The following is a 27,836-nucleotide window of genomic DNA, read 5'->3' as shown; positions in this document are numbered from 1 at the left end:
TCAACCCAAGAACTGTATTTTTCTGTTCAAATTTGGGAGTTTCTGTGGTTACCTGGCAAGTTAGAAATAGATAAATAAATAAAGTAACATCCATTCCCCACTGATCAGTTCTTCCACTTCCATAGTTCAAGATTCAGTAAAGAAACTTTAGGCTAACCAGGAAATACAGAGGACTATGTACTCTCTCAGTATGTAAGTACCTAATCAAGTACCTAAATACTCAATTGTGTGCCTGTTGATTTTAGAGTATTTTGCTGTTATTAAAGGCGAAAGCACTGATTACAACTACTGTAGCTAATAAGTATATGTAGAGGTTTCTATGTGAAAACGTTTATGCTTATGCCAGTGAAAGAAAATGCAAGATTGCCTTTGGATGGCAAACTTTAGTTTATGATCACCGGAACAGAAAACAAAAAACAAACAAGCAAACACAACAAAAAAAAATAAAACAAACAAAAAACAAGCTTTCTTGTTGATACTTATAAACTCCACTATCAAACAACTTCATTTCCAGGTACTTCAAACACTTGTAGGTTCCTAAGCTGTACTTTAATTTAAAAAAGTAAAACTAAAAATATACTTTATTTACATTTTCCCAATTCATTCTCTAAAACGTAAACTTTCAGTAATAATGATGTTCATAGAGACTCTCATTACTGCAAAGTTACTGAATTAATCTCATTAGAATTCTAACATACTCCTTTCTGATTTGAGTAGCTAGGATACATGATCCCTATGTTTTTAAATTATGATGCCACACTCTTTCATTCTTAAAGACCTCAGTATGAAGGAACTGTACTGATACCATGACGACACATGACCTATGTCTCATCATACTGAAGCACAACCCTGCAATGAAACAAGGGAAATCTCATAACTGTTTAGGAAAGCATAACTCTTTTTTTCAGCATGTTCAAAGGAGACTTGTCATGCAAGATGTAAAGACTGAATACAGTTTGGAGACAGTTTAGAACAACTAATAAAACAAACAAAAAAAAACAACCCTTCTCATAGTAAGTTGTACAGTTACATCTTTACCTACTTTTGTCTTTAGTACCAAATAAATTTTCATCAGCTACAGAAAACTCCCTTACCAGTTTCTGGAACATTTAAGTGTCCACTGAACTCAAAATATTTTTTGTTGACCTCGCTTAGCTTGCAAGACATGATGGAACTGCAGCATAGGATGGTACAGATGCAGATCACTCACTATGAGGAAAAGGCTTCTGAATACAACTTGGTGGGTATAGCTGCCCTGTTATGCATCAGGAGTTAAATGCTTAGATCTCTAAGCATTGAGATGAAAAAAGAACACCTAAACGTTCATCTTTTCTGTAGTCCACACGTATTTTGAAACATGGATGTTAAGGAAGCTGTAGTCTCTCAAGGATGATTATAATAATGATAGTGTTTCTACGAAAAAAAAAAAAGATATTTCTACAACATTTAAGATTTTTCCCCACACAATTCCTTCTATGGAAACATGCATGGAAAGCAAGATACAAAACATCATAAACAAAAGATCAATTATATTATGTCATTTGTCCCAATGACATTTCTTACTAATTGTTTTGACAACATCAACTTGTTTTTGCAAATGCATGTTTGCTTTTTAAATGATCAACATAATGAGAGCTGTTAGTCAGAAAAATAATTCAGATTTTGCACATCCTTTCATATATGTATGTGTGTCTATGAATGAGAGGGAGCAAGTGCATTCGAGAGATGAGATGAGATTTTCACCCCCTAATAAAGACGACTTACTTTTGTACATCTTGATATCATTCATTCTGTGTCCTAGGAATTTATTATAAAATCAAATTACCTGTATGATAAACCTTCTGTAATTACCAGTAAGAGTCTTATTTTTCAATTTAAGGACACTTCTGATTTGTAGTTGAATTTTACATACCATACACATGCCTAAACGTATATTTAAATATCAAATTCAGACATTTTTAGTTCAAATCAATTAAACTGAGATATCATTCCCTCCTCGCTGCCTATATTTTTCTTTAATCCTGGTCAGTGTAGGACCTTATTACAAGTAATTTGCTACTATAAGGCTGAGGAAAAAATGCTAGCCTCACAATTTTTGTCATTTCCCCCCCACTTCCCCCGCAGGCTGCTACTGTTGATAGCCTTTATGGAAATATAAATTCAATCAGCAGCTGCAAATTTCATGAGACGTCCATCTTCATGCTGAATTTCTAACTGAGTGTCAAAACAATCTGTGGATTTCTCCCTGATGAAACGTACTTTGAATTGTAAATTTCTGCAATTTTCTCATGTTAGAATCTGAGCTGCACTAAAATAGAGCTAGCCCAGATATAGTGTCTAGCAGCTTGAGACAAGTCATTTTTCTCCTCATTATCTCCTCTGTGTCACTGAAGGGGTTAAATAATAACCCACAGATTTTTTTTTTACCTTTTATATAAAAAATTAAGTTACATTTTCTATTCCTTTTACTAGTAGAATTAAATAGAGAGTATACACCAAAGGTTTTTCAAATCAGTTATTTGAACTCTCTATTCATTTTAGAGTATTCTGCATTGATAAAAGCCCAGAAATTAGCTGCAGTAAAACTGAGAAAAATTCCTGTAGTGTCAAGATCGTCAAATATTCAAAGAGAGCAAATTCAGTTTGCAGAGACAGATTCTGTTTCTTCTAAATCTTCACTTACATTAAAAGTTGATGGAAAAAAAGAAAACATAAGAAAATATCTAAGACTGGAACTGTTGGTACACTTGTGAACAAATCACTGTTTTCTTAATACCATAAAGCAAAATACAATTTCTCATTCAATTACCACAGTTCAGAAAACACACAGAGACTATCCAGTGTAATATAGCAACCCAACTATTTTGCTTTAAAAAACTATTTCTTTTCTGTATACATTAACATGAAATATGTAAAACAATACTACTTTTCCAAGTTGTGAGCAGACTAAACGATCTATTGTGTATCCTTCTTTATGGATAATTTATGTATTTTATGTACATTAGAATGTAGTGGATATATTACGTAATTTATTACATATCCTTCTCATCTCCTTTCCATATATAAGAATACCGTTCACAATGAGAAATTCACTGATAAAAACAATTTATATATCCATATAGTTAAAAACTAGCTGTCTATTTGTTTTCTCCTCTCCAAGGATGAAAGTTTGTGTTGGGACCAGTGGGATGTACTGAACTGTACTTTATCAACACTGAAATGTGTGATTCTGTTTTGGATGTTTCAATAGAAACCCCATCTCCCCAAACACAAGCCTGTTATTCAGTTTGCACAAAAATTCAATAGGGCATCTGCTTTTTCTATGCCTCAAACTTTCAGTTAGTTCTCAGAATGAGGAAAGCAAGCTAAATATGGGCAGCTACAGAATGATTCCCTTGAAAATCTACTGAGGTTTTATCACTCTTATTGTCACTGAAGCACTGGTTTGTTCAAGTCTCTCACCTGCCCCAGGTAACTTGTAACTGCATTCTGTTTTATGTGAACTAGAATGACCTGAGAATTGATCATATTATCAAACTCTCAAAACTAACTGATCCTTACAATTTCCCTGTATGTTTCTTAAGTATGATTTATTTATTTATTTTTGTGTTTTTTTTTTTATATATAATTTCTTAAGTATGACTTGTTTGTTTATTAAAAAAGAAAAGTGAGAGAACTAGTCTGTGTCAAAAAATCAGATTTGTAGGTAAGGTAAGAATGTTGGCCTGCAGCTGCTAAGGGGGGCAGTTCAGTGAAACCTTATGCTCTAACAACCACGCAGGTGAGCAAGGCTACTCACTCAGAGAAAAATACCTGTGCTCCCTTTTAGGTCATACTCATTAAACTCACTTTTATAAACCTGCTATTACTAGACAGCAAATTCTCTGCTCAGCATGACACACACACAAAAAGATTTTACTCAAAATGTTATTTCAGCAGGTCTCTGTTTTTGCTTCATTGGGTCACAACATCCCAGATCAAATAATGCTGGGACTTGATTTCAGTTTCACATGGTCAAATATTTATTAGTTTTAACAGCAAAACAAAAGCACATACCAATCTATTCATTAATGCCAGTCACTTTGCATAGTCAAGCAGACATTCCATAACACAGTTTCCACTCACAGGTTTTAGCACCTGAGTATAGCTACAGATTCTGGTAGGGAAGATAGTAAAAATGGTAATTACTGAATGCATTATAATAGCTTTAATTATAACAGCTTCTTGGATATTACATTATTTTGTTAAATTTACCTATGGAGCCTGCCAGAAAAAAAAAAGGAAGGTATAACAAGAAAATCAGGGTCCACTTCTCAAAGTATCCAGAGCACTGCTGACAGTACTCACTGCAATATATGCAAAGGACAGGCACCAGGAATCCACTCTAATTGTACTATCAACCACCATTTGGCACTTGTTACCATTCAGCTTAAGATTTAATTTTGTCTTGCACTATTTCAAGACCTCACAACTATTCATCGAAAACAATTACTTCCATTTTATTCACCTCTCAAGTCCTAGGCCACGATGCTTTATTAAACCACAGATTGCTGCAGCACTTTCCATGGGGAGCTGATTAAACCTTCATTTAACACAACGAAGTGTGGACTTTTCCAGTTTTAATGCAGACTCAGACATGCCAACTGCAAAGCTTCCTACCATAAGTGTAAACACCAACTCACTGTAAAACCTCGGCAAGAAAAATTAAACCACTGTGAATAGGTAACACAGAGCTGCACAAAAGAAAACTCACTATGGTATGCAACCAACACATTCAACCCTACAAAATCTAAGATGTGCTATGTATTTGTTCAGTACCATCTTCTGGCACCATAGTTATAGTTACTAAGCAAGTGTAATGTTTTCTCCTTCCAATATAACCTTGAAAGTCATTAGCATATCAACTACACATGTATGCTTAGCAAACATAGTAAATTTATGCACTTGAAACGAGCCCTAACCCTGAGTGAAATAGTTTTAGAATTTTATGTAATGCAAAGTCATATTAGGAGAATTCAGTCATTTGCCAATATATATAAAAGAAAATGCACAAAGTAGTAATATAAATAGTAGTCATAAATAATAGTAATTAAACAAGTCTCATAAACCTAGAATGACACTAAGCTTACATTTTTCCAAGGTGTCAGAAGTATTTCAGATGCACAAAAATTGTAATTTTTATGGCATTAAGGTTCATCACCTGCAGATTGTATTGATGTTCTTCCAGATGTTCCCAACTCACATGTTTATCATTGAAATAGTTGACTTCTGACTCAAAACCTGAATTAATGTTTCTTAGATCAAAGTTGGTCTGTTTATTTTTTCCTTAAGATATATATTGGTTGTTTTAACAAAAACGTTGCCTTCTGTCTACAAACTTTGCCTTGCTCATGTCTTTTAATGATCATGGTTAAAACTCCACCACAATATTTTCCCTGACTTCTCTGCTCAACAGTCAATAACTAGAATAGAATAGAATAGAATAGAATAGAATAGAATAGAATAGAATAGAATAGAATAGAATAGAATAGAATAGAATAGAATAGAATAGAATAGAATAGAATAGAATAGAATAGAATAGAATAGAATAGAATAGAATAGAATAGAATAGAATAGAATAGAATAGAATAGAATAGAATAGAATAGAATAGAATAGCTCAGTTGGAAAAGACTTTCACAGATCCCCTAGTGCAACCGCCTGACCACTTCAGGGCTAACCAGAACTTAAAGCATTATCCAAATGCCCCTTTAACACTGACAGACCTGGAGCATCAAACACCTCTCCAGGAAGCCTGTTCCAGTGTTTGACCACACTCATGGTAAAGAAATTTTTCCTCATATCCAGTCTGAACCTCCCCTGGTACCACTTTGTGCTGTTAGCTCGCATCCTGTGATCGCTTCCCAGGGAGCAGAGACCTGGACGTCCCTCTCTGCTTCCCCTCCTCAGGAAGTTGCAGAGAGCAATGAGGCCACCTCTGAGCCTCCTCTTCTCCCGACTGGGCAATCCAGGTGTCCTCTGAGGAGAGCCAGGGCCATGCCTTCCATCCCTCTTACCAGCTTTGCTGCCCTCCTCTGGATGGTTTCAAGCACCTTAACATCCTTTTTGTACTGTAGAGCCCAGAGCTGCACAAAACATTTATGGTGAGGCCGCACCAACACTAAATATAGCAGAAGAATCACCTCTTCTGACTAGCTGGCTGTGTTGTGTTCAATGCACCCCAAAATGCAGTTTGTCCCCTTGGCTGCCAGGGCACACTGCTGGCTCACGTTGAGCCTGCTATTGACCAGCACCTGCAGGTCCCTTTCTGCTGAGCTGCTCCCCAGCCACTTGTCCGTATCTGCATCCAGCATTGCCCTGTCCCAGGCGTAAAACTCAGCATTTACCTTGGTTGAATTTCATATTGATTGGACATAGTATTGATTTAGCTTCATTTTAAATTTAATAACACATGTACACAAGTTCATGAATATTTCTCTTTTTTTTTCCCCCATCTTCTTCCTAAAGCAACTACAATCATTTGTAAATGGCATGAGATCTAACAAGTTTTTTCTTAGAAAGACTGGTAGCACTACAACCTTGTGAAGCTAATTTTTGTCTTAAAACAAAGGGTAATCAATGACAGTAATAGAAGGGGGCAAAACCACGAGTGAAGGGACAATGAAATGAATAATGGAAATAAACAAAAGGGTTTGTTTTGCTCTTTGTTTATGTAACTGTTCATTACTTTCTCATCAAAGGTATTTTGTAACATAACAACCCCTAAGGAAAAGTGAGGTAACTTGTTCCACTTAAAAAAATCATTAAAAATATCATCATGAAAACTGAGATGAAGCTTAAGCAAGCCTTATAATGCATATAATAGTTTTCAAAACAGAAAAGAAATACAGCAGTCAAATCTACTATTTGCAGGATTGTCACATTTACGACATGGTATGAAAGATATGCCCTCCCCAGGAACATCAACTTTCAAACTCTGTACAGTTTCCATCACTTATCCATCACATGTTAACAAGGAAATAGAGTGATTCACAACAAACAGCCTAACACTGCAACAACAGGAAGCTGTGTGGCGGGATATTCTCCTTCTTGACTTTTCTCTGGAAGACTTTGCAGACAAGAACTTGGACATCAGCAGTAACAGAGAAAAAACAACATCACAACTTAAAAAGCAATGACAGGACAAGCAATGATGGCTTTAAACTAAATTAGGGTAGATTTAGATTAGATATACAGAGGAAATTCTTTAGTGTGAGGGTGGTGAAGCAGTAGCACAGGCTGCCCAGAGAAGCTGTGGATGCCCCCTCCCTGGAGGTGCTCAAGGCCAGGCTGGATGGGGCTTTGGGCAACCTGGTCTGGTGGGAGGTGTCCCTGCCCATGGCAGGGGGTTGGAACTGGGTGATCTTTGAGGTCCCTTCCAACCCAAACCATTCTACAGTTCTATGATTTTGTGAAAAAATATCTGGTCCTTCCAAAGACAGCTAGGTTCATATGTGCTTGTATCTTCATCTCCTTTCTGCATCTATTTCTTTCAATGGCCTCTCCTTTTCCATTACCCATGAGAAAGCAGAAACTGGGTGCTTCTATCAGCTGTTGGATCCTTAGAGAAAAATTGTCATATTAGCTGTAGTGTAGAGCCTTAGTGAAATTAAAAAAGTGAATGGAAATGCTTATTTTATCCTTCAGGCACAAACTAAAGCATTCCTAGAATTTTGTAAGCATTGCTCAGATAACGTCGGATTACCTTAGATAAATGTAATACTGCATATAATATAATAGACTCCACTATATATATACTCCATATAATATAATATACTCCACTATACAATACCCCCAATATACACAAGGTTCATCTCTTAATAGCAAACATGGTCATTCTACAGTCTCTCAAATCTAGTTCTCAGTATATTAATGTGCACGTAAAACTGCTGTAAAAGCTTGTGTTCCAGAACTGTTGCACCGTTTGCAAAGTGATGCAAATATTCAAGTTACTCAGAAATGTTAAATATAATTAATTTCTGATAGCCTTGAAAGCCTTATCTGGAGTGCACTCATTTGAAAAAAAAAAAAAAAACCACAAAACAAGACACTTTTCTTGCCATGGTTACATTTGTCTCTCTTATGCTACCTCATTGGCTTCCAGATCTTTCTGTTGTGTCAGCATTTTGAACAGCAAGATGAGCTAGAAAGCTCCAGTGCACTACAGGATTTGTGGCAATTGTTCTAACAGCTGCTCTCAGAGATACATAACTAATAATTATTTTGCAGTACTTAAAAGGCTACTGCCTCCTGGCACTAGGGAATTCCTTGTTCCCCTCTTCTCTTTCTGTATTTCATCTCTGAATACACTGCAATCTTTGTAACACAAACACCCTCCAGACAAATACTGTATAGCACAAAATGCTAAAGCATAACGCCAATCTCTTTCAGAGCTGATTTCTGATACACGCTACTGCTAAGCACCCTCCCACAGCTGTTCAAGTTTACTGTTAGGCTTCTCCCATCTCATACACAAACACAAATTATTCTCTCATAAGAACTTCAAGATGTACCTCCCTCTGCCTTAAGATCTGTCTCTCCAACATCTCCAAATACATGTCTGATCTTTATATTAAAACCAGATCTTAATTCTCCTTCCTTTCCCCACAGTCACTATGAAAAATGCTATCACTCTCCTTCTTTTTTTACTGGTATTATTTTAGAATTGGAGCTCTCATCTCTACACTTGGGATATATCTCAAACTTACCAGTTCTTTCTGCAAAACATTTTTTCAGTAAAACTTTCCTGATTTTCCACACTGCTAAATCTGTCATCCAGGCTCAATTACTACAACATCATTTTCTCCTGACTTGGCATATGCATTCTATCCTACTCATGAATTTATAATACTGTTGCAAAGATTACTTTTCTACTCAGAAACTGTGAGCACTTCAATTCTATCTCTAGGCCCTCCACAGGATCTCTATTTTCCACCCAGGATACGAGTTGTTTTCAAACTCCTCTGCAAACTGTCCCTTCCTCTGTCGTCTTTCTGTAGCCTGAGACAGGTGGACTCTTATCACAGACCAATCTGTATCAGACAAACTGAATTTATCTTCTAATATCAACAAACTAATTTCAAAATTTTCCTACACATTCTACTTTGCCATGAAGTCTAAAACAAGAATTTCAGTTAGTCAGGCTACAAGTGTGTTAAATATTTGCCATTACCATCCACATTTGTCTTAAGTGTCTTTTCTTATGAATCATCTTCAAAGTTTTCTGAAGAAGACTATCTTTCTGTCTCAACAGGTAAGCAGACACTCAGAGGCAAGCCACAGTTTGTAGCTCATAAGCATAATACACTTAGAAATAATACACTTACAAGCAATACCTGTAAAAAAATTTAAACTACATGGATGGGAAAAATAGTGCAGCAATAGCCAGCAGCAAGATAACAAAAAACTACAGACACCTCTTGCTCTCTGGCCAGTGATACAGAAAATATTGAAGTAGTTCTACGGCAGAGTGTTCTCCTGCTATAAGGTAAGCAATTTGAAAAAACTGCGTATAAACAAACATATTTCCCCATGCAGAAACTGAACTTATTTTTGCTCTTAATGTGGTTCTTTTGGGTTCTTCCAGTTTCAAAACATGAGACACTTCAGTTTAGTGTTTAGTAGAAAAAGAAACAGAACAGCTCCCTATAGATAATGAAATTGCAGTAAGGAAGAAATAGCATATTCGAGATTTTCTAACTTTATTAATACTTGAAGGGAGATATATAGAGGCAGTCACAGTAAAACAGGGTTGCCAGAAATAATGACCAGTAATCATCAATCCCACTGCATTACACTGAGCAATGTCAGTGTAACAGTAAAGATGTCTATAATCCACTTAGCTGCCTATATAAATCCACACCTGATCAATATACAGAACATATGACCTGGCAGCTGTAATTTTAGCATTATGTAATGCCTTGCAATATTTTGTCTAGACTCTTTAATAAGTCTATTCTGCTTACCCAGACAGGAAAACAGCCAGTGAGGCCACCCCTGGTTTCAGGCTATGCTGGCCAATTGAACAAAAACAACATTTAAATGAAAAGAAGGTAAGAATTATAATCTCCTCATCCCTCTATTCAGAGCACCTACATTTGTGCTGTATACATCCGAACAGAACAAAGCATTGTGCAAAATTTGACTTCCACTGTGCCACCCACTGTGCCACAATTACCAACTTCATTTCTTCTAGCTCACACAATTCAGTTCCACTTAACTTCCCATATGCATTTTGTTTAGTTGCAGTACTAGTTCAAGTTATGCCACCTCTCCGCACTACAGGAAGATTTCCTTCATGAACTCTTTGTACCCAGAATGATGCATTTACAGGGATACAAGAACACTTGAGGAAGGAAACACAATCCCCTTCAGCTCAACTGTGGTCAGAGTCCACAAGTAGATTTTTTAGTGGATATTTTAAATCACCAGCTCTTTTGTCTCAGGTACCAGAGGTAATGTAGCTTTGTGTCGGCATACTACTACACCCCCTTTTAAAGAGTAGTGACCAAGCTGGAAAAAATTTCCACAAGCCAGAGATTACTGAATGTATTTAGGCCCCACAGTAAGTAAAAGTGCATGGATGTTGGCAAGCAGAGTCTGAAACAATCAATTAACATGCACTTAAACATCATGTTATTCCAAACTTTCAAGCCAGAGTAATTCAAAGCAACTTTTTCAAGTTGCAGATGATTTTTAAAATGCTTAGAGAGAAAAAAGCATTCAGAATAACATTTATTCCATCAAAAGAGACTCAAGCTCTCCTAAGGAACAGCACCACTCCTTGACAGTTTCCATCTTCACCTTGACAGTTTCCATCTTCACCCACCATCTGATTCATTCTTATCTGAGAGGGTGACAAGGTTAGACATAAATTCAGGTGGGACATAAATTCAGGTAAGTGCAGCTATGTCTTCCTACTGATCTTCATGGTAAAGTCCATGATCCACTGCAGTAAGATTTTCATACCAGCAGACCTCCAGGGTGAAAACTTAGATCATTCTTTAGATGTAGACATCGAACAGAAAAGTATCTTAGATAATTCCATCTTCCCTTGCATACCATAACGTGGTTTTGCCCCTTCCCTGTCCCTATCCCAAAGGTATACCAGTTGTGATAAATGATTTCCATGGTAAACTAGTAATATTTACAGCTATGCAACCATGTGACAAAACTCAATCCAGAGCCTTTTTTGGGTCCCAAGATAGTAATTCATATTAGAAGTAACATTTTCTGATGTACTTTAACAATTTACAAATGCATTACTACAAGATATTTTGATTACGGCTTTTCAAACAAAGCTTACTACATGTATGTAGATATACTCAGACAAAGCTTAGAGACGCAAACAAAGTCACTATTCATAAAAGCCAGACAGACAGCCAAGCGCACAGCTGTCACTCAGGAGAGAGCTCAGGATGTATTGCTGGTTGAAGCTCTTTCTCTCCCTGTACACATGGTAGATGCAACTGACTCTGAGGTGCTCGGGTGACTCGTTCGTTCCTTATTTGAACTGTCTGCTCACCAGCTGTCTCAACGATAGCAAAACAAAATACTAAATACACAACAACTAGGACACAGAAGAGATCAGGTCAGAGTTACAGGCTGTACTGAACAGCCCTTTTGCACAAAATAGAGACTGCCTGTATTCCTGTTTCAGAGCACTGATAATCACATTTGGAAATGCTGTGGCTGTTGCAAAAGTCTAAGAGTTAATTTGACCTCAGAACAGGTTGGGCATCCTTTCCTCCTTCTCCAGATCAGAAGAAAGCCCTGTCCTAGAACCATCAGGAGGAGCTGCTCAAAAGCATTATTTTGCCATCACACAGGACCTGCACAGACCATGTAAACCCACAGTACACCTGAAGGGAAGTACAGAATTCATAGAAATTCCACTGACAGAATCTTTATAGAAACTTTGTTAAAACCCTCAATTTGGTAATCTCTTCTGGTGAAAGCGCTAAAATGGCTTCTTCCAGGACCATAAAAACGTTTAATATACCTGCCATACACCTTCAACCAAAACAAATCACACTATACTTCCCTATTCTAGCAAATACTACCACTTTTTTCATTACAAAAAATAAAAAATAAAAATAAAATTTATGCTTTGTTCTAACACTAAACAAAAACCCTACAAAAACACTGAGTTAAACTGGCTCCACATGTCTCAAGTGCCAGAGCCAGCTTGAGGGAGAGAGGGTAAAGAAAGAACAAGATCTGTCCCTTTCAGTATCATCAATCTATTATGCAAATCAGCCAAAACAATCTTACTTCACCTTTGGGTTCAACTAGAGATCATGGCTCCAATTTTTTGGACTTCATCCCCTACTGCTGCATATCTGGGTCAGATCCACAAACAGGAGGTGCCCATTTTCCAGCTCTGGCTCAGAAACTGCTTACATGACATGTCTTTTATCTGAGATGACAGAAATTTCACAAAAACAGCCGATTTCATAAACTGACATTTTCTCACAATTATTTCAAGAACAACCTAGGAAATCTTGGTGCATCACACTGAAGCAACATCATGATTTGCTTATTAAAAAAAATCGCTACTGCTGCATTCTTGGTTCTCAAATCAGGAGTAGACTAAGAAAACTATTTTCTTTTTTAAAGGAGAAAATATCCACATTACAATACCAAATAAATTCTATTAGATGAAACAGATATTTGTTCATACTAAATAAATTCTTACGGAGATACAAAACTACTATGCTGAACTAAAAAAAAAAAAAATAAAAATTAATCCTAGCCAGGTAAGACAATAACCACAACTTATTTCTAGAACCTTTGATTTTTGAACCTTTTTCCTTCGATTCCTTTATAATCATTATAGAAGCTTTAATTAAGAATTTTGCCACTGTTATCTTAGTTTACAAAACAAAGTTCACAATGCTCTTACAAATATGAGCTAAGAAAAACAGTATGAGTACCTTGCAAATCTCTGCTTTTACAGATAGGCAACAATGAGCAGTGCAGCCTTGATTCTTTAGAACTACCAGAATTGTTCCATTATGAATGTGGATTGGCAAGCTGTACAACTGGCATTTGAACTAGAAGAACCACTGAAAGTAGCAGACATGCCTTGGTCTCCTCCCTGGGTGCTTTACTGCCTTACAATGTTGTATTTGTATGGCTCATACCATGAACTAGACCAGGTAACAACTCTTCCTGAAAATAGGAAGCACACTAGGTTACACAGATGACGGACAAAGCATGAGGCTGCACCAGCACTTGTAATAAGAGAGGCAGAGGCCAAGATAAGAAAGTAAATGTAAGCAGCCCGACAAAGGAAAAAGACCACCTGCTTCTTTTTTCTTTCTTTTTTTTTTTTTTTTTTTGACAAATACTAATTTCTGCTCTCTATTCAGAGATTTACTGTATCATGGAAATAAGCCCAAATGTTAATGTTAGTATAGCCACATAGTTTCTCACAAAATGGAGCCATTAACAGTTTATTTTCAGAAATTTTAGAATCCACTGTTTCTAGAGTATTGCTCAGATCAAGTATGTACAGTTTATAGTTTTAAATCAGTTTAAACCCCAATACATGCCACATGCATTAAATTAAAAACAGATTTATTTACAGAGCTGCTCTTTCAGTAGCTATTTTGCAAGAATGGCAAAAAGAGAGGTGAGAACCTGCAAGACAGCGGAAGCTTTGTCATTCACTTCAATAGAATCTATTTCTTCTTATATCTTTGAGAAGTCCAAAGTCGTCTTTAAAAATCTTATGTAGTAAAAGATTGACACATGGGTTTGGCCATAATCAAGTCTTCCTCTATTAACTAACACTTCTTGACTAACTAAAAATAGATAAAGATACACTATACACATTTATGAAGGTCTCATCACTATAACCGACACGTTCACAGTTTCACAGTTAGAGGTTAACATCAGTACAAACTTCTGTACTTTTTTTTTTTAAGCTTTTAAGGAATATCAATCCATCTGAAGTTTAAAATAATCCTTGGTTGTTTCAATACTGTCATGATTGTGCCAACCGGAATTCAGTACTTCAATTTCTTCCTAGTGTGATGGAAAAAGTTGCTACTTCCCTCATACAAGAGGGCAAGATCAAATGACCAAACAGGGGGGTTGAACTAGATATCTTTAAAGCTCCCTTCCAACCCAAATCATTCTGTGATTTCATGACTTAACTCAGCCATAACATTGGAACAGCTTTTGTAAAGTCTCCCGGTAAAAACGAACTCTAAACTTATGCTCAACCTGAACCCACCATAGCTCTTGTACGGCATGAAGCTCTTCTTCACCAGACTTTTTTTTTTCCCCTTTCTGTTACCACAGAATGATTGCTTCTTGATAGTGCAACAAGAAAAGGTGCTAAATACAAACTGATTAAGCTAACAAAACTCACTGGGCCCTGGGCCCATGCTTGTCTGAAAAAGTAGCAGCAAGGATCATCTTAAGGCACCACCAGTATCTGAAGCAACACAACCTAAAGAGAGGTGGTTTTCCATGGACCAAGCAAACAAAATCATAACATGACACTCCCAAAAAAATTACCAAGAACATGGCTCACCTCATACAACTATCCTTGAAGTTCTGTTAAATTGCAAATAAATTTTGAATTCTTTTTAAATTTCCTGTGTTTTCTTCCCCACAAACAACGCTACTGTGAGCTGTGCCTTCCAAATGTCTTCTTAAAAAAAAATAAATCTTTTGTGATCAGTTCGGTCATAGGAGCAAAACAAGTATTCCTTTAGTACCTTGCTACTTGATGCATCTGCTTCAAATAACCGCCTGCAATCCTAAAGGAAGTCACAGATTCTGCCACTCAGCATGACTGGGAACATTATATCCCTCCTATCCAATTCCTAATCATTAAGTCTCCATTACAGTAGCTGAAGCAGATAACAGACTACGAAACGAAGTCTTCCCTGAACATCAGTTTATTGTACTGAAGACACTGAATCAAAAAGATGTTCAGTTCCTTTCTTGTGATCACTCTTTGGGAGAAACTATACTAACAGTTTAGCTCATTTAACAGAGCAGTGATAATTATCAATCTACATGATTTAACCTTTATACTAATCCAACATGAACAATGCTCCTGAATGAACTCCTACCCTGCTTCAGTGGTAACCTTGCCTTCACTGCAATCAGCCTTTGGGATGGTGCATCTTGATCCAGAAAACAAAACATGATAAATAATATTTCTGACCAAACAGGGACATTGCAAAAGATGCATGTAGTTTTCTATACAAGAAAATAGGAAGTAGCAATTGATCTGAATTAAGCTCCATTTCTTCATTATATAGTATCTTCCTGTTACAACTTTTAATTTCTCCATTCTCAACTGTAACTTCTACACACTAATCAAAAAGGAGGAAAAACACGAATACTGGTTATGGGTGAGGGTGAAAAAGGTGTAGACAGGACTATGAGGCTAAGAAGCACTAGCAGTATTCTGTTACTCCAAGCTGCCTCATTAGATCATCATAATTTAAGATTCCTCAGTGGAAAAGAAACAATTATTCCATGGCACTGGAAGGTAAGCCTCAATTTATGTCCTGAACCTTTTTGCTGTCTTCTTACAAAGAAGCAAATAAATGACTGATGGGAATAAGCACCTACCGCTGAGTGTATGGAAAATCTACACACATCTAAATGCCTATAAAACTATGTTACTTGGAAATGCTACATTATAGGAAGTTCGACTGCAAGGATGGAATAAAAATTAAGGCAATGTAGGCAGACTAGATGCAGAAGCACCTATTTGCCAAACAGGTATTTTCTTCCAATACGCTTCCAAACAACACCCCTATCCAAATACTGACCATATGGAAGCAAAGACCCATGTATAACCGTGCTACCCCATTCTCTATATTAACCATAACAATCAAAAACATTTTGGCTGAGGTGATGCCATTCTCACTGACACATTTTCACTGTCTTTCTGAGTAACAGTGACTCAATATGACCAGCTTTCAACACCAAAATTGAAGTCTGCAGTGGTCATTCTCCTGTATGATGTTATCATTCTACCTTTCTGGTAGTAGATCGGTGGGCCAGCTTTTCTTCCCCCATCCCTGCCCTAACGCAAGTTCAATATCCCTCTTACAGGTACAAAATGTCAGTAGGTCCACATGCTTCATGAGTTCCAAGGCTTGTGGCATATCCTAACTCCTACAGCATTAGTCACTACCTGCCAGACATCTGTCAGAATTCATCCATTCTTTGACTTTTCCTGACCAGACTCAAACTTCATACTGACTGCAGTTCCTCTTGATTCCCTTTTAGATCATCTAGACTAAAGAAGTTAGGGACATTAGTCCTTCACTTCAAGTGAAGAATGGTAACACCTCTTGTTTTATACGCACATGGCCATAAACACAGGACATCTGGAAGTTGAGATTTTACCTCCCTATTTCATTGTTTCCATTTCTTCAGCTTGTCATGCTCATCTTTAAGTCTTTTTTCTTCTTTATGCAACTCCTGTACCCAGAGGCAGAACGTGAAAATGATTCTTCCCTCCCCTCAACGTAAAGCCATTTGTATCTCTGTAAATCTGACCTTAAAACTATCAAGCCTCTTATGACAGAAACTTTATTTGGTATTTTTATGATCTATAAAGAATACAAAAAACTTATTGTACAAAGCAGAAGTCAAACCTAATTCCTTACCACCTTCTCTATTCTTCAGGAGAAACCAAAAAGGTTACAGTGGCCCACAGGGTAGCATGCCAGCCTTCCTCAGCTCCTTTTACTTAACCTCTCTTTTACTGTGATTTCTCATCTGCACTCTCTTCTTCAGTTCTTTACTCTTTCTATTCTATCTTTTCCTTTTTAAAAAACAATAATATAGCCCCTCCACTTTTTTCTAATTTTCTTCCTAGTCCTATTTCACAGTAATAAACCACTATATCCTATAAATGGATATACCAAATAAGCTACCGGCAGATGTGCACATCAAAAATTTTCACATGACTATCAAAATGAACAAAGCATTTGGACAGTATTTATAATTTTGTTCACCCAGATTCATATAAGTAATAAAATTAAACAGGGATATTAGAAAAACGTTTCCTATATGAGCTAGATACACTTCAAGTCTCTGCTGTACATTAGATCTGTTCTGTAGTTTATGAATACAATTTCAAACCCTAGAGCTTTATACAGAGTGATTTTTCTTATCGTTTTTTTTCCTCTTTCTTCTCAAGGAAAATAAGTCAAATTCTCCTTTTTTTTCCCCCAGTAATCTAGAAGTGACAGACTCATGCCATAAAGTGGATACGATAATATGATGACAATCATGAATGATATGATGATCATGTTTGCAACAAACTCGTATCTCTGTAGTGAACATTTTCCAAGGATGAAATATGGGCAAGGCTGCTGACTTTTTCACAGGATAGCAACAAAAGCGTTACTTCTATTCTTGGGACAGCTGCCTTTTCCTGACACTTTGGACTCAAAACAGGCTCACCTGTGCTAACTCACAGTGAGTGGAGTGATGTAGTGGTGAGTCATGCTACTTTGAATTATACAGATAGGAAAACAAAGTGCAAGCAACTTCAACAAGTCAGCACAAGTACCCTATAGTTATTTTAACTCTTAGAAAAAATATGTCTAGAGAAACATGTTCGTAACAACCAACAGAAGGGCTGTTTTTAGAACACTGCAGGTGGCAGCTGTTTAAGACAGTGTGACTAACAACATCAGCTAAGATTTTTATAGATATTAAAAACATTTATCTGCCTAGTACTCCACTGTTTCTTTCTCTATATATAAAAAGAGAAAGTTATTAACACAAGAAATGCATTTTTACTTTTGGCCAAACAAACAAACAAAAAATAACACACACTCTGCAAGTATGAAAACAGGCTCTCAAACCAAAACCAGAATAATTAAAAGTAACAAATGTTCAGCATATAAAACTAAACACTGGCAAGCATATTCAACTAAATCAGCATCTCAGTAAAATATCAATGTACATACCAGAGATCCAACCCGGCCAAGTTACTGCTTGTGCATAGGACTACTTATTGCTATTTGTGGTTTTCAAGTCGGCAAGATTAACATACCATGCCTGTTGTCAATTCACTTCTGGCAGCTGACAGAAAAACATATCACTGCACCCAAACACTGTTTTTAAAATATTAATGCTTTTATAATCTGCAGTAAGCTCTTCACAGTGTAATTGCTTTGCAGCATAATGTATCACCCAGACTGAAAAGCTGTTTTGTCATTCCAGAATTACTGTCCTAGAAGCTGGCAGTCTGCAATGCAAGTTTTATTTCTGTACAAATACACATATACACAATTATTTTAGAGCTATGTTCCTGTTATGCAGTCTCAATTGAAAGCTCAATTCCGTGAGTTTCCAATAAGGGTTGTTTCTGAAACAACGGTTGCCACCATCTGGACAAACCTGTAACTTTCTACTTGAAAAATTAGCTTAAAGAACTTCTTTTTGGATGTACACCAGTAATATTCAATAATCAGTTTGCAAATGCTTCGTACCATCAGAATCAATTTCTGCCTCTTCCTCGGATTTCATTTCTGTTAGCAAGAAACGTAATATTCAAAAGAAAAGCATTAACTTTAACCTCAGAAGACAAGCTTTAGAGATGAGACATTGTTCCTTCCACTCTATCCTGTTCATTACAAAACATTACAGGAATGTTTCCCTCTAGCCTTCAGCAGAAGATTTATTTGATAGAGAATTCTGAAAAAAAAAAGTAGTAGAAATTCTGCTCTATGCTTCTGATGCACAGGAAGGCAACAGACCACTATCTAAAGCAGAAGAGAAAAAAATATAAGCAGCAACAAAAACAATCATACAGGATTCCTTTAATCCCATCAGGACTGTTTTATACATGTACATATTTCTATTAAAGTCAGGACATCCTATATGTTTCCCACAATTGAGCAATTATTTCTTTTCCTGTACAGATTCTTTCTTATTTGTACATTTCTGTTTTATTGTGAAAAACAATTCCTCGGAAAAAACACTTTCAATGTGAAGTTAAGATGGTATTCCACATGCAGAAATGTTTCCCACAGAAACATTGCCACTATTGTTTTAGATAGAATTTACAAGAATACTGAGAAACTTGTCTTGTGTGTCAGCTTCCATATTAAAAGCTCAGATCGTCACAAGCTCAGGCCACATATGCCCCCTAATGTGCAGTTTATGCAAGACATAAAAACTTAGGTACAATTCAGGCCTTTTCCAGCTATTCCCGGCACAATGCAACTCCAAGCCAAGTTTAACCTTAGTCTACTGTTTTCTACAGGGATCTTTAAAACTAATGATCCATGCTTTTAGCACTGATACATAAGCATTTACAGAAACTAATCTCTCGTTGATAATCGACTGTTATAAAAACTTGCACATGGCTGTTATTTTATGGAATGCTCATTTTAACTACTAGTCCCTACAACAGATGACACAAAAAGGTTAAATATAAACTGGTCATTAATCAGCCTTCAGAAAAGATAAAAAATATATACCTGATCTTAAATATTCAGTGACTCTTTATACCACTATCAATAAAAATGCAGAAAGAGCCTCTATAAACTTTTTCAATGGAAAATGAAATTGGTTATTTCCTACAAAAAAAATTGTTGTCAATATAAACTGAAGAATTTGTTTTGTAATTAATATATATGAACATTTTAAGAATCACTGCATATTCTGCAGCAAAAACAATTCATCATGTAGCAATGCCATGGTAGTGTGTTATACAATAAGAAAAATAAATGCATCACATTGATAAATTTAGTCTTTTTAGTGAAATACTTGTCTGAAATACCAAAATGAGTCATCAATCACCACTACCCAGTTGTCTACTCCCAGCTTCTACTGTATCTGCTTTCAGGACTGGCATCTGAAGAGTTATCTCAGAGTTAATGAGTTATGCTGGATGCTCATCTCATGACAAGCACAATGCAGTTGTAATACTTAATCATTGTCATCATTTAAGAGTAATCTTCTTTAAAAAAAAAGGCAAAAAAAACTATATAATGTTATTAAAAAGAGAGTCATTTTTTCTTCAAAACAAACCTCCTTCACCATAGTGTTGAAGGTTGGACTCTCCTTAGAAGATGAGTTTCTTCCTACATTAAAATAAAAGTCCCTGAAAAATACCACACAACGTACCGTCAGTCCCACTGCATCTGAACTGAGGTACAAGGGAAGTCAACACCAAGTACTGAGATGCACTGATCTGCTACAACCACTCCTTACTAATGGTAGACAGAGCCCCAAGGTTCAAGAGAGTCCTGGACCTAGGACTGTGTCTAGGAGAGAACAACCAAAAGAAATTAAATGTAAATTATTTGTATCATAGCCTCCATGTATTTCTATTCTAACTTCCATGAGACATCGGCACAGGCCACAAGAAAGTTGGCAGCTAGCTTTTAGATTGATGGATACTACTATAAACAGTCCATCCTCACTTCCAGTTCAAGGTAGAACCTCTCTGTTTGTCTGAAACAAAGTCCAGCCCCAGGTCTGGGACCCAGCAGACCTACCAAGCACAGGAAACTAAAGAGAAAGCAGCAGCTGTCTGTTTTGCACTCTCCTTCTACAAGAAGCTTATTTGGTCAGGTACTGTACAAAGGCATAGAGCACATTAGGCCCAGCACTGTGCTAGAGCTATTTAGTCTCTCCAAATCTGGAGCACAAAAAAGCATGTGTCGTGGTTTTGGCTGGGATAGAGTTAATTTCCTTCCTAGAGGCTTGTATGTTGATGGAAATAGTGGTGATAACACACCAATGCATTAGCTGTTGCAGAGCAATACTTGCACAGAGCCCAGGACGTTTCAGCTCCTCGTGCTGCCCTGCCAGCGAGGAGACGGGGTGCCCCAGGAGCTGGGAGGGGACACAGCCAGGACAGCTGGCCCAGGATGGCCAGAGGGATGTCCCACACTGTGTGGTGCTGTGATCAGCAGTAAAAACTGGGGTTAAAAAAGGAAGAAGGAGGGGAATTTGAAGTGATGCCGTTTGTCTTCCCAAGAAACCATTGTGCATGACAAGCCCTGCTTTCCTGGGAGTGGCTGAACACTTGGTTACAGATGGGAAGTAATGAATGAATTCCCCATTCTGTATTGCTTGCGCATGTGGGCCTTGCTTTACCTTTTTTTGCTTTTTACAGCCATCTTTGTGTCAGCCTATGAGTTCTCACACCATTACCTTTCTGATTCTCTTCACCATGCAACCTGGGGAGAGTGAGAGAGCAGGTGCATGGTACAGAGCCGCCCGTTGGGGCTAAAACTCAACAGCATGACACAGACACCCTGAAGGGATCTCACAGTGGAACCTGTACACAACAACCGAGTCTTTCTACAATATTTGCTCCAGAATTAATTTTATTTTCAGTGCCGTTCCCATTCCCCACAAGATATGTGCTATATATCACAGAATCATCTAGGTTGGAAGAGACCTCCAAGATCACCCAATCCAACCTCTGACCTAACACTAACAAGACCTCCACTAAACCATATCACTAAGCTCTACATCTAAACATCTCTTAAAGACCTCCAGGGATGGCGACTCAACCACTTCTCTGGGCAGCCTATTCCAATGCCTAACAACCCTTTCAGTAAAGAAGTTCTTCCTAACATCCAACCTAAACCTCCCCTGTCGCAACTTTAGCCCATTCCCCCTTGTCCTGTCACCAGGCACGTGGGAGAATAGACCAACCCCCACCTCGCTACAGCCTCCTTTAAGGTACCTGTAGAGAGCGATAAGGTCGCCCCTGAGCCTCCTCTTCTCCAGGCTGAACAATCCCAGCTCCCTCAGCCGCTCCTCGTAAGACTTGTTCTCCAGACCCCTCACCAGCCTCGTCGCCCTTCTCTGGACTCTCTCGAGCACCTCGACGTCCTTCTTGTAGCGAGGGGCCCAAAACTGAACACAGTACTCGAGGTGCGGCCTCACCAGAGCCGAGTACAGGGGGACAATCACCTCCCTAGACCTGCTGGCCACACTGCTTCTTATGCAAGCCAGGATGCTGTTGGCCTTCTTGGCCACCTGAGCACACTGCTGGCTCATATTCAGCCAACTATCAACCAATACTCCCAGGTCCTTCTTGGCCAGGCAGCTTTCCAACCACTCATCTCCCAGCCTGTAGCTCTGCTTGGGGTTGTTGTGCCCCAGGTGCAGGACCCGGCACTTGGCCTTGTTGAACTTCATACAGCTGGCCTCAGCCCATCGGTCCAGCCTATCCAGATCCTCCTGCAGAGCCTTCCTACCCTCGAGCAGATCGACACATGCACCTAACTTGGTGTCGTCTGCAAACTTACTGAGGGTGCACTCAATCCCCTCATGCAGATCATCGATAAAGATATTAAAGAGAACTGGCCCCAGCACTGAGCCCTGGGGGGCTCCACTGGTTACCAGCCTCCAACTGGATTTGACTCCATTCACCACAACTCTTTGGGCCTGGCTACCCAGCCAGTTTTTACCCCAACAAAGCGTACACCAGTCCAAGCCAAGAGCAGCCAGCTTCTTGAGGAGAATGTTGTGGGAAACGGTGTCAAAAGCCTTACTGATGTCAAGGTAGACCACATCCACAGCCTTTCCCTCATCCATTAAGCGCGTCACTTTGTCACAGAAGGAGATCAGGTTCATCAAGCATGACCTGCCCTTCATAAACCCATGCTGACTGGGCCTGATCGCCTGGTTGCCCTGCAAGTGCCACGTGATGATACTCGAGATAATCTGTTCCATGAGCTTCCCTGGCACTGACGTCAAACTAACAGGCCTATAGTTCCCCGGGTCTACCCTCCGGCCCTTCTTGTAGATGGGCGTCACGTTTGCTAGCCACCAGTCGACTGGGACCTCCCTTGATAGCCAGGACTGCCGCTAAATGATGGAAAGCGGCTTGGCAAGCTCCTCTGCCAGTTCTCTCAGCACCCTTGGGTGGATCCCATCCAGCCCCATCGACTTGCGTACATCTAAGTGCTGTAGCAGGTCGCCAACCATTTCCTCGTGGATTATGAGGGCCACATTATGCTCCCGATCCCCTTCCACCAGCTCAGGGTACTGGGTATCCAGATAACAACTAGTCTTGCCACTGAAGACACAAAGAAGGTATTAAGCACCTCAGCCTTTTCCTCATCTCTCATCACTAAGTTTCTCCCCGCATTCAGTAAAGGACGGAGATTCTCCTCAGTCCTCCTTTTCATGTTAATCTATTTATAAAAACATTTTCTGTTATCTTCATGTACAACAAAAAATGTTCTTCAACACAAAAAGAGCACTTGGATACATTTATCCTCCACACCTAAATTCCTAACTTCTTTGAAAATGGAGCTTCAGAAAATTTCTGCATGTACACATTTTAGTTTCTGTAGACTAAAATAAATTTCCTTCCCCATCATCCATGTTTTACAGGGCAACATTTCTGACACACAGCAAATTCATAATTCACAGTTAGATTTTACATACAAAATGTTCTAAAAAAACACCACAGCAATATCAACTTAGAAAACAATTCTGATTAAGAACATATCTCGTAAAACCAACAACTTTATGTCAGTTTTCACTCATTATCCTGTGAATATATGTAACAGTTATTATTTGTTCATCCATTTCTCCAGCACCCAAGACAGTTAACCGGATTCATGGAGGGTTTTGTCTTTTTGAGGTCACTAAAAATCCATGATTTGGCCACATTAATTTATTGCTGTGCTTCCAAGCCTCCATCCACAGCAGGGTAACGTGTACTGGGACCTTAACAGCTGGAGGAGTTATGAGTTGTCCTACACACCTTTTCACCTATACTCTTCTTAGATATTCACAGAATCTCTTCTACCCACTTTCTGAATGTATTGAAGGCCATTTTCTTAAAGCATACTGTTTTCATTCTACTTGTTTCCTCCCTCCATAATAATTGTTATAACCCATATACTATGGTCAAGTGTGTCAGATTTTAACAGTGAGTTCCATCAGTTAGTATAATACAGAACAAATCAACAGAACAAAAAGCAAAGTATAAACGCATTCATGAAAAAGTTCCACCACCACTTCTTTGAGCGGGGAATTCTTGCTTACTTCATTCTGAATTCTTTCATTCTGCTCCTGATGACGGATTTTTTTAGATCATCTAAAGCCAAAATTAGTGACCTGTAAGCATTCATCAGTGAGACAAATATAAAACAGAATTATCAAAAATATTTTCACATAAACATCTAGTAATATTTTCCCATGTGCACTCTCCTGTACTGTAGTTACATAAAAAGGACAAAAAGAGAGAACTGTCTGTCTGTGAATTAAGACATGTATGAAAGATGTGGTATCGATTTTGAGTAATCCAAATTTCAGTTTGTGGAGCAAAATTATAACCCTTCCCTTACTTTCATTCTAAAAATAGAAGAGAAGCATGGCAAGAGTGAATAAACATTAGCCCCTTGCCAGATATTTATTCCTCGCCTGTTTTTTAATATTGTTTTAAAATTCCTGATTTCTCTCAAGCAATATCCATTTAACTGGGTTTGATCATGGGAAGTAGAAAAGAGCTTAACAGCAAACTTTCTAATAGAAAGTCGAGGAAAACTGAAGTAAACATGGTAAAGAAGTTTGTATGGTATGACTGTAAACATGATAGCTCTTGACTCTGTTTCAAGACAACTTGTATAACCTTACCCTGTCTAACAGCTCATCACCTTCATTCTCTCTTCCGTGCCAGCTCTAGCCTGCAGCTTATTCTTCATCAAGTCATTTTAAATCATTTTTCTATTAAAGTTTTCTGCAGAAAGGTCAAATAAATAACAGTGAAAAGTTAGCAGCAGTGAGAAAGAAAATAGGGAGAAGAAATCTCTCCCTTTCGGTTGCCGTAAACTCTGTATCTACCCCTCTGATACTCATAGATTCTTTTTTGTCTCTCTTTCCCTTCCGCATAAAGAGGAACGCTTTCTGAGTAAGGGAAGTTTTTATGCTGGTGAACCTCCACCTGGGATCTAAGAAGCCCTCTAAACCTTAATACAAAGCTGTGCACAATATAGACTGCTTTCCTTAAAGTACTTTTGTATACTCCTCAAAGTCACAATAAGCCCCAGTAGTGAGAAGACCAAAAGCAAGACACACGAAGCCTGGGATTGTTACGTTGCTGTATTAACCCAGAGGAATCATTGCTGACAAAAGGGCATTCACATCATTTTCCCAAATACTTGTTCAAGCAGACCTGCTTTAAGTCACCACGAGTTCTTCAGGAAGCTGTACAGCAAAACAAGTCAAGGAACTACTTGGAAGGCACCACTACTCCAGAAGACATTACATGTATCTGAAGGGATGATGTGTGCCCTCCCTACCCCCTGCATTTCAGGAAGGGCACTGACTTCAGTGACTGCACAGCCTCAGACCTTCTGCTTCTGCTCCTACTTCTCTGCTTTTACTCTGAAGAACACCACATAGAATGAGCCTCCACAGCCTTGGGGTGTTCTGATTGAATTGACCATGCAAAATATATGGAGTACAGCAAGCAGATAAATTAGCCTGTGCAGGGAATGAAAACATAACTGTAAAACATCGTGGTGCGTACACTCACTCACACAACTTCAGGGGTGACACCTTCAGTTAGTTACGCATGGTTGTGCAGCATTGAGAACGATGTAAGGACGTGCTATAAGCACACCTAGGTTCCTCAAATACAGACAGAAGCAGAGAAAAACGTTTTTCCTCAGAAGTGCAGCGAGGACACACGCAGGAATGCACTTTTAAAAGAGTTCAGAAGTAATGAGAAGAGCCCCCTCGCAGGCTACCTCCCCGCTGCAGGCTGGCAGCCGCGCTCTAAAACCCCTGGATAACGGGCTCCACCTCCTCCTCGCCCTACAACAGCCGCCCGGACAGACACCCGCTGCGCTCCCCACACGCCGCGCGGGCCCGCCCGGGGGCAGCGGGTAACGGCCCTGCCCTGCCTACCTGCGCGGGACTCGTGCTCGGGCACGCGGTAGTACTTGTTGCCGAACTGGTCGGTGCCCGCCAGCTCCTTGCCGGGACCGAACATCCGCAGGCGCAGGGCCCGCAGCGCCTGACGGGCCTGGCTCATGGCGGGGCGGCCGCTAACGGCCACCAACGGCCCCCAACGGCCACCAGCCGCCACCACACAGCCCCGCCGCCACCCTCCGCCCCGCCCCTAGAGTCGGAGGCGGGCATGCCAGCAACGGCGCTCGCCATTGGCGGAGGCCCGCCCGCCCCCGGGCAACCCCGGCCAGCCCGGGACCAAGATGGCGGATCGGCGGCGGGTGTCGCCGCTTGGCCGCCATGTTGGGGTTCCTGTCGGGCCGCCAGGCCGGGCTCGACGACCCGCTGCGGCTGCGCCGCGCCGAGGCCACCCGGAGGTAGCGGGGCCCGGGGGGACGGGGACGGGGCCGGGGAGCCCGCTGAGAGGCCGCTGAGAGCCCGCTGAGAGGCCGCTGAGAGGCCGCTGAGAGCCCGCTGAGAGCCCGCTGAGAGCCCGCTGAGAGCCCGCGGGGCCCTCACGTGTGTTGTGCTCGCCGCTGCCCGTCGGCAGCGCTGGGGCCAGCGGAGGAGCGGTGACGGGACAGAGGGGCTCGTCGGGGCTCCTTGGAATATCGCGATAACGTTTGATCGGGGAATAAGTTTCGCGGCTGTATTTCAAAGATAAATCCGGTAGGGCCAACCTCGGCTCAGTTCCTCACAGCACCCTCACGGCACCCTCACAGCTGGGAGGATTTGTGCTGCGGATTTACCCATCTGTTCCTCTCCGCTTGGACTTCTGTGGCTCTATCGCTGTAAAGGAAAATAAACTGTAAATGGTGGAAATGCTGCAATTCACGAAGCTCGTTTCTCTTGTGTATCTTTACAAAACGTGTGCTTTCTCTCCCTTCACGTGTCATTCAGCGCTGAGAAGGAAGCACAGCGTGCAGATTTTACGTAACTCAAACAACCATTTACCTAACTTTTTTTTTCTTTCCTCCCCAAACGTTTTCATTTTGGTTTTGAAAAAAATCTTCTATAGTCTTCAGCAGATGGCGTTTGTAACTACCTTTTCAAGTCACATGCTTTAAAACATTTCTTGAAGGGATAAAACCCCTTCACTAAAATTCAGTCTTGAGCTCAAAAGTGTTTAATTAACTATCTTGTACATGTCAAAATTCTAGCATAATTGTGTTGCTTCCTGTATTTTAAAAGGGCTTAAAGAACTTAATGCTTTTGAAGCATGTCTATAGGCATGCTGTCAGGGGTCTGCCTGTAACATTTTAAGTTTCTCACAGAAAATATTAGAAAATACTAATCACAGCTCCAAAATGTTTCAGGGAAGCTTCACCATGTGGAGGGTGTGCTTTTTATTTGATGCTGCAGAAAACATAACACCCAAAGATTGTGCCATGAGAGGAAATACTGTAATTTGTTAAACTAAACAAATCTGTCCACTAGGTGTCCATAGTTCCAAGTAGGAGCGATGGCACATAATAAAGCTTCTAAGTAACTAATATTTGTTGCAGCTGTGACAAATATTTTGTAATGTTTACCCTATGTTGTATTGTTAAACTACATTCCTGTTCTAATGCTTCGTATGTTGACCCTAAGTGCGGCTTTGGTATTCCTTTGAGCCTGTTTTACATATGTACTTCCATCTTACCTTCCAAACAACACATACTTTTTCTGTCAAATTTTCAAGTCTTATTTCCAGCATTGTATTGTGTCTGCAAGTCTAATTTTGGGGAAAAAAGAAAAAATATGGGAACGGGTTAGATGCATTTAGGAGGGGTGAAAATATGATTTTAGCTGTTTGTAACTACATAGTAACATTTTAAAGATCTGTTGTTCTTATTGTTCATCTCTGTTTTTCTTCTTTTTTTTT

At 39.3% G+C, this 27,836-nt stretch overlaps 2 protein-coding genes across 4 annotated transcripts in view; one reads left to right on the top strand and one right to left on the bottom strand.

Moving 5' to 3' along the window:
• NDUFAF2 (NADH:ubiquinone oxidoreductase complex assembly factor 2) overlaps positions 1–26,162 on the bottom strand; it is a 60,073-nt gene extending 33,911 nt beyond the window's left edge. The window contains exon 1 of the mRNA XM_080574109.1: positions 25,931–26,162. Coding sequence (XP_080430235.1) covers positions 25,931–26,057 — 127 coding nt within the window. The 5' untranslated portion in view covers positions 26,058–26,162. The remainder of the gene's footprint in view (positions 1–25,930) is intronic.
• The window catches only part of ERCC8 (ERCC excision repair 8, CSA ubiquitin ligase complex subunit), a 34,708-nt gene continuing 33,009 nt past the window's right edge, over positions 26,138–27,836 (top strand). For 2 of the 3 annotated variants that reach the window (XR_013943554.1, XM_080574106.1), the window contains exon 1: positions 26,138–26,349. Coding sequence is in view for 1 of the 3 variants with exons in the window: in XM_080574106.1 (XP_080430232.1) it covers positions 26,273–26,349 (77 nt within the window). In the remaining 2 variants the exon portion in view is untranslated. The remainder of the gene's footprint in view (positions 26,350–27,836) is intronic. The other variant, XM_080574107.1, reaches the window with a different exon arrangement.

The sequence above is a fragment of the Anser brachyrhynchus genome (genome assembly GCF_964034855.1).
Source record: "Anser brachyrhynchus genome assembly, chromosome: Z".
Taxonomy (NCBI): Eukaryota; Metazoa; Chordata; class Aves; order Anseriformes; family Anatidae; genus Anser; species Anser brachyrhynchus.
This window is presented reverse-complemented; position numbering and strand designations above follow the sequence as displayed.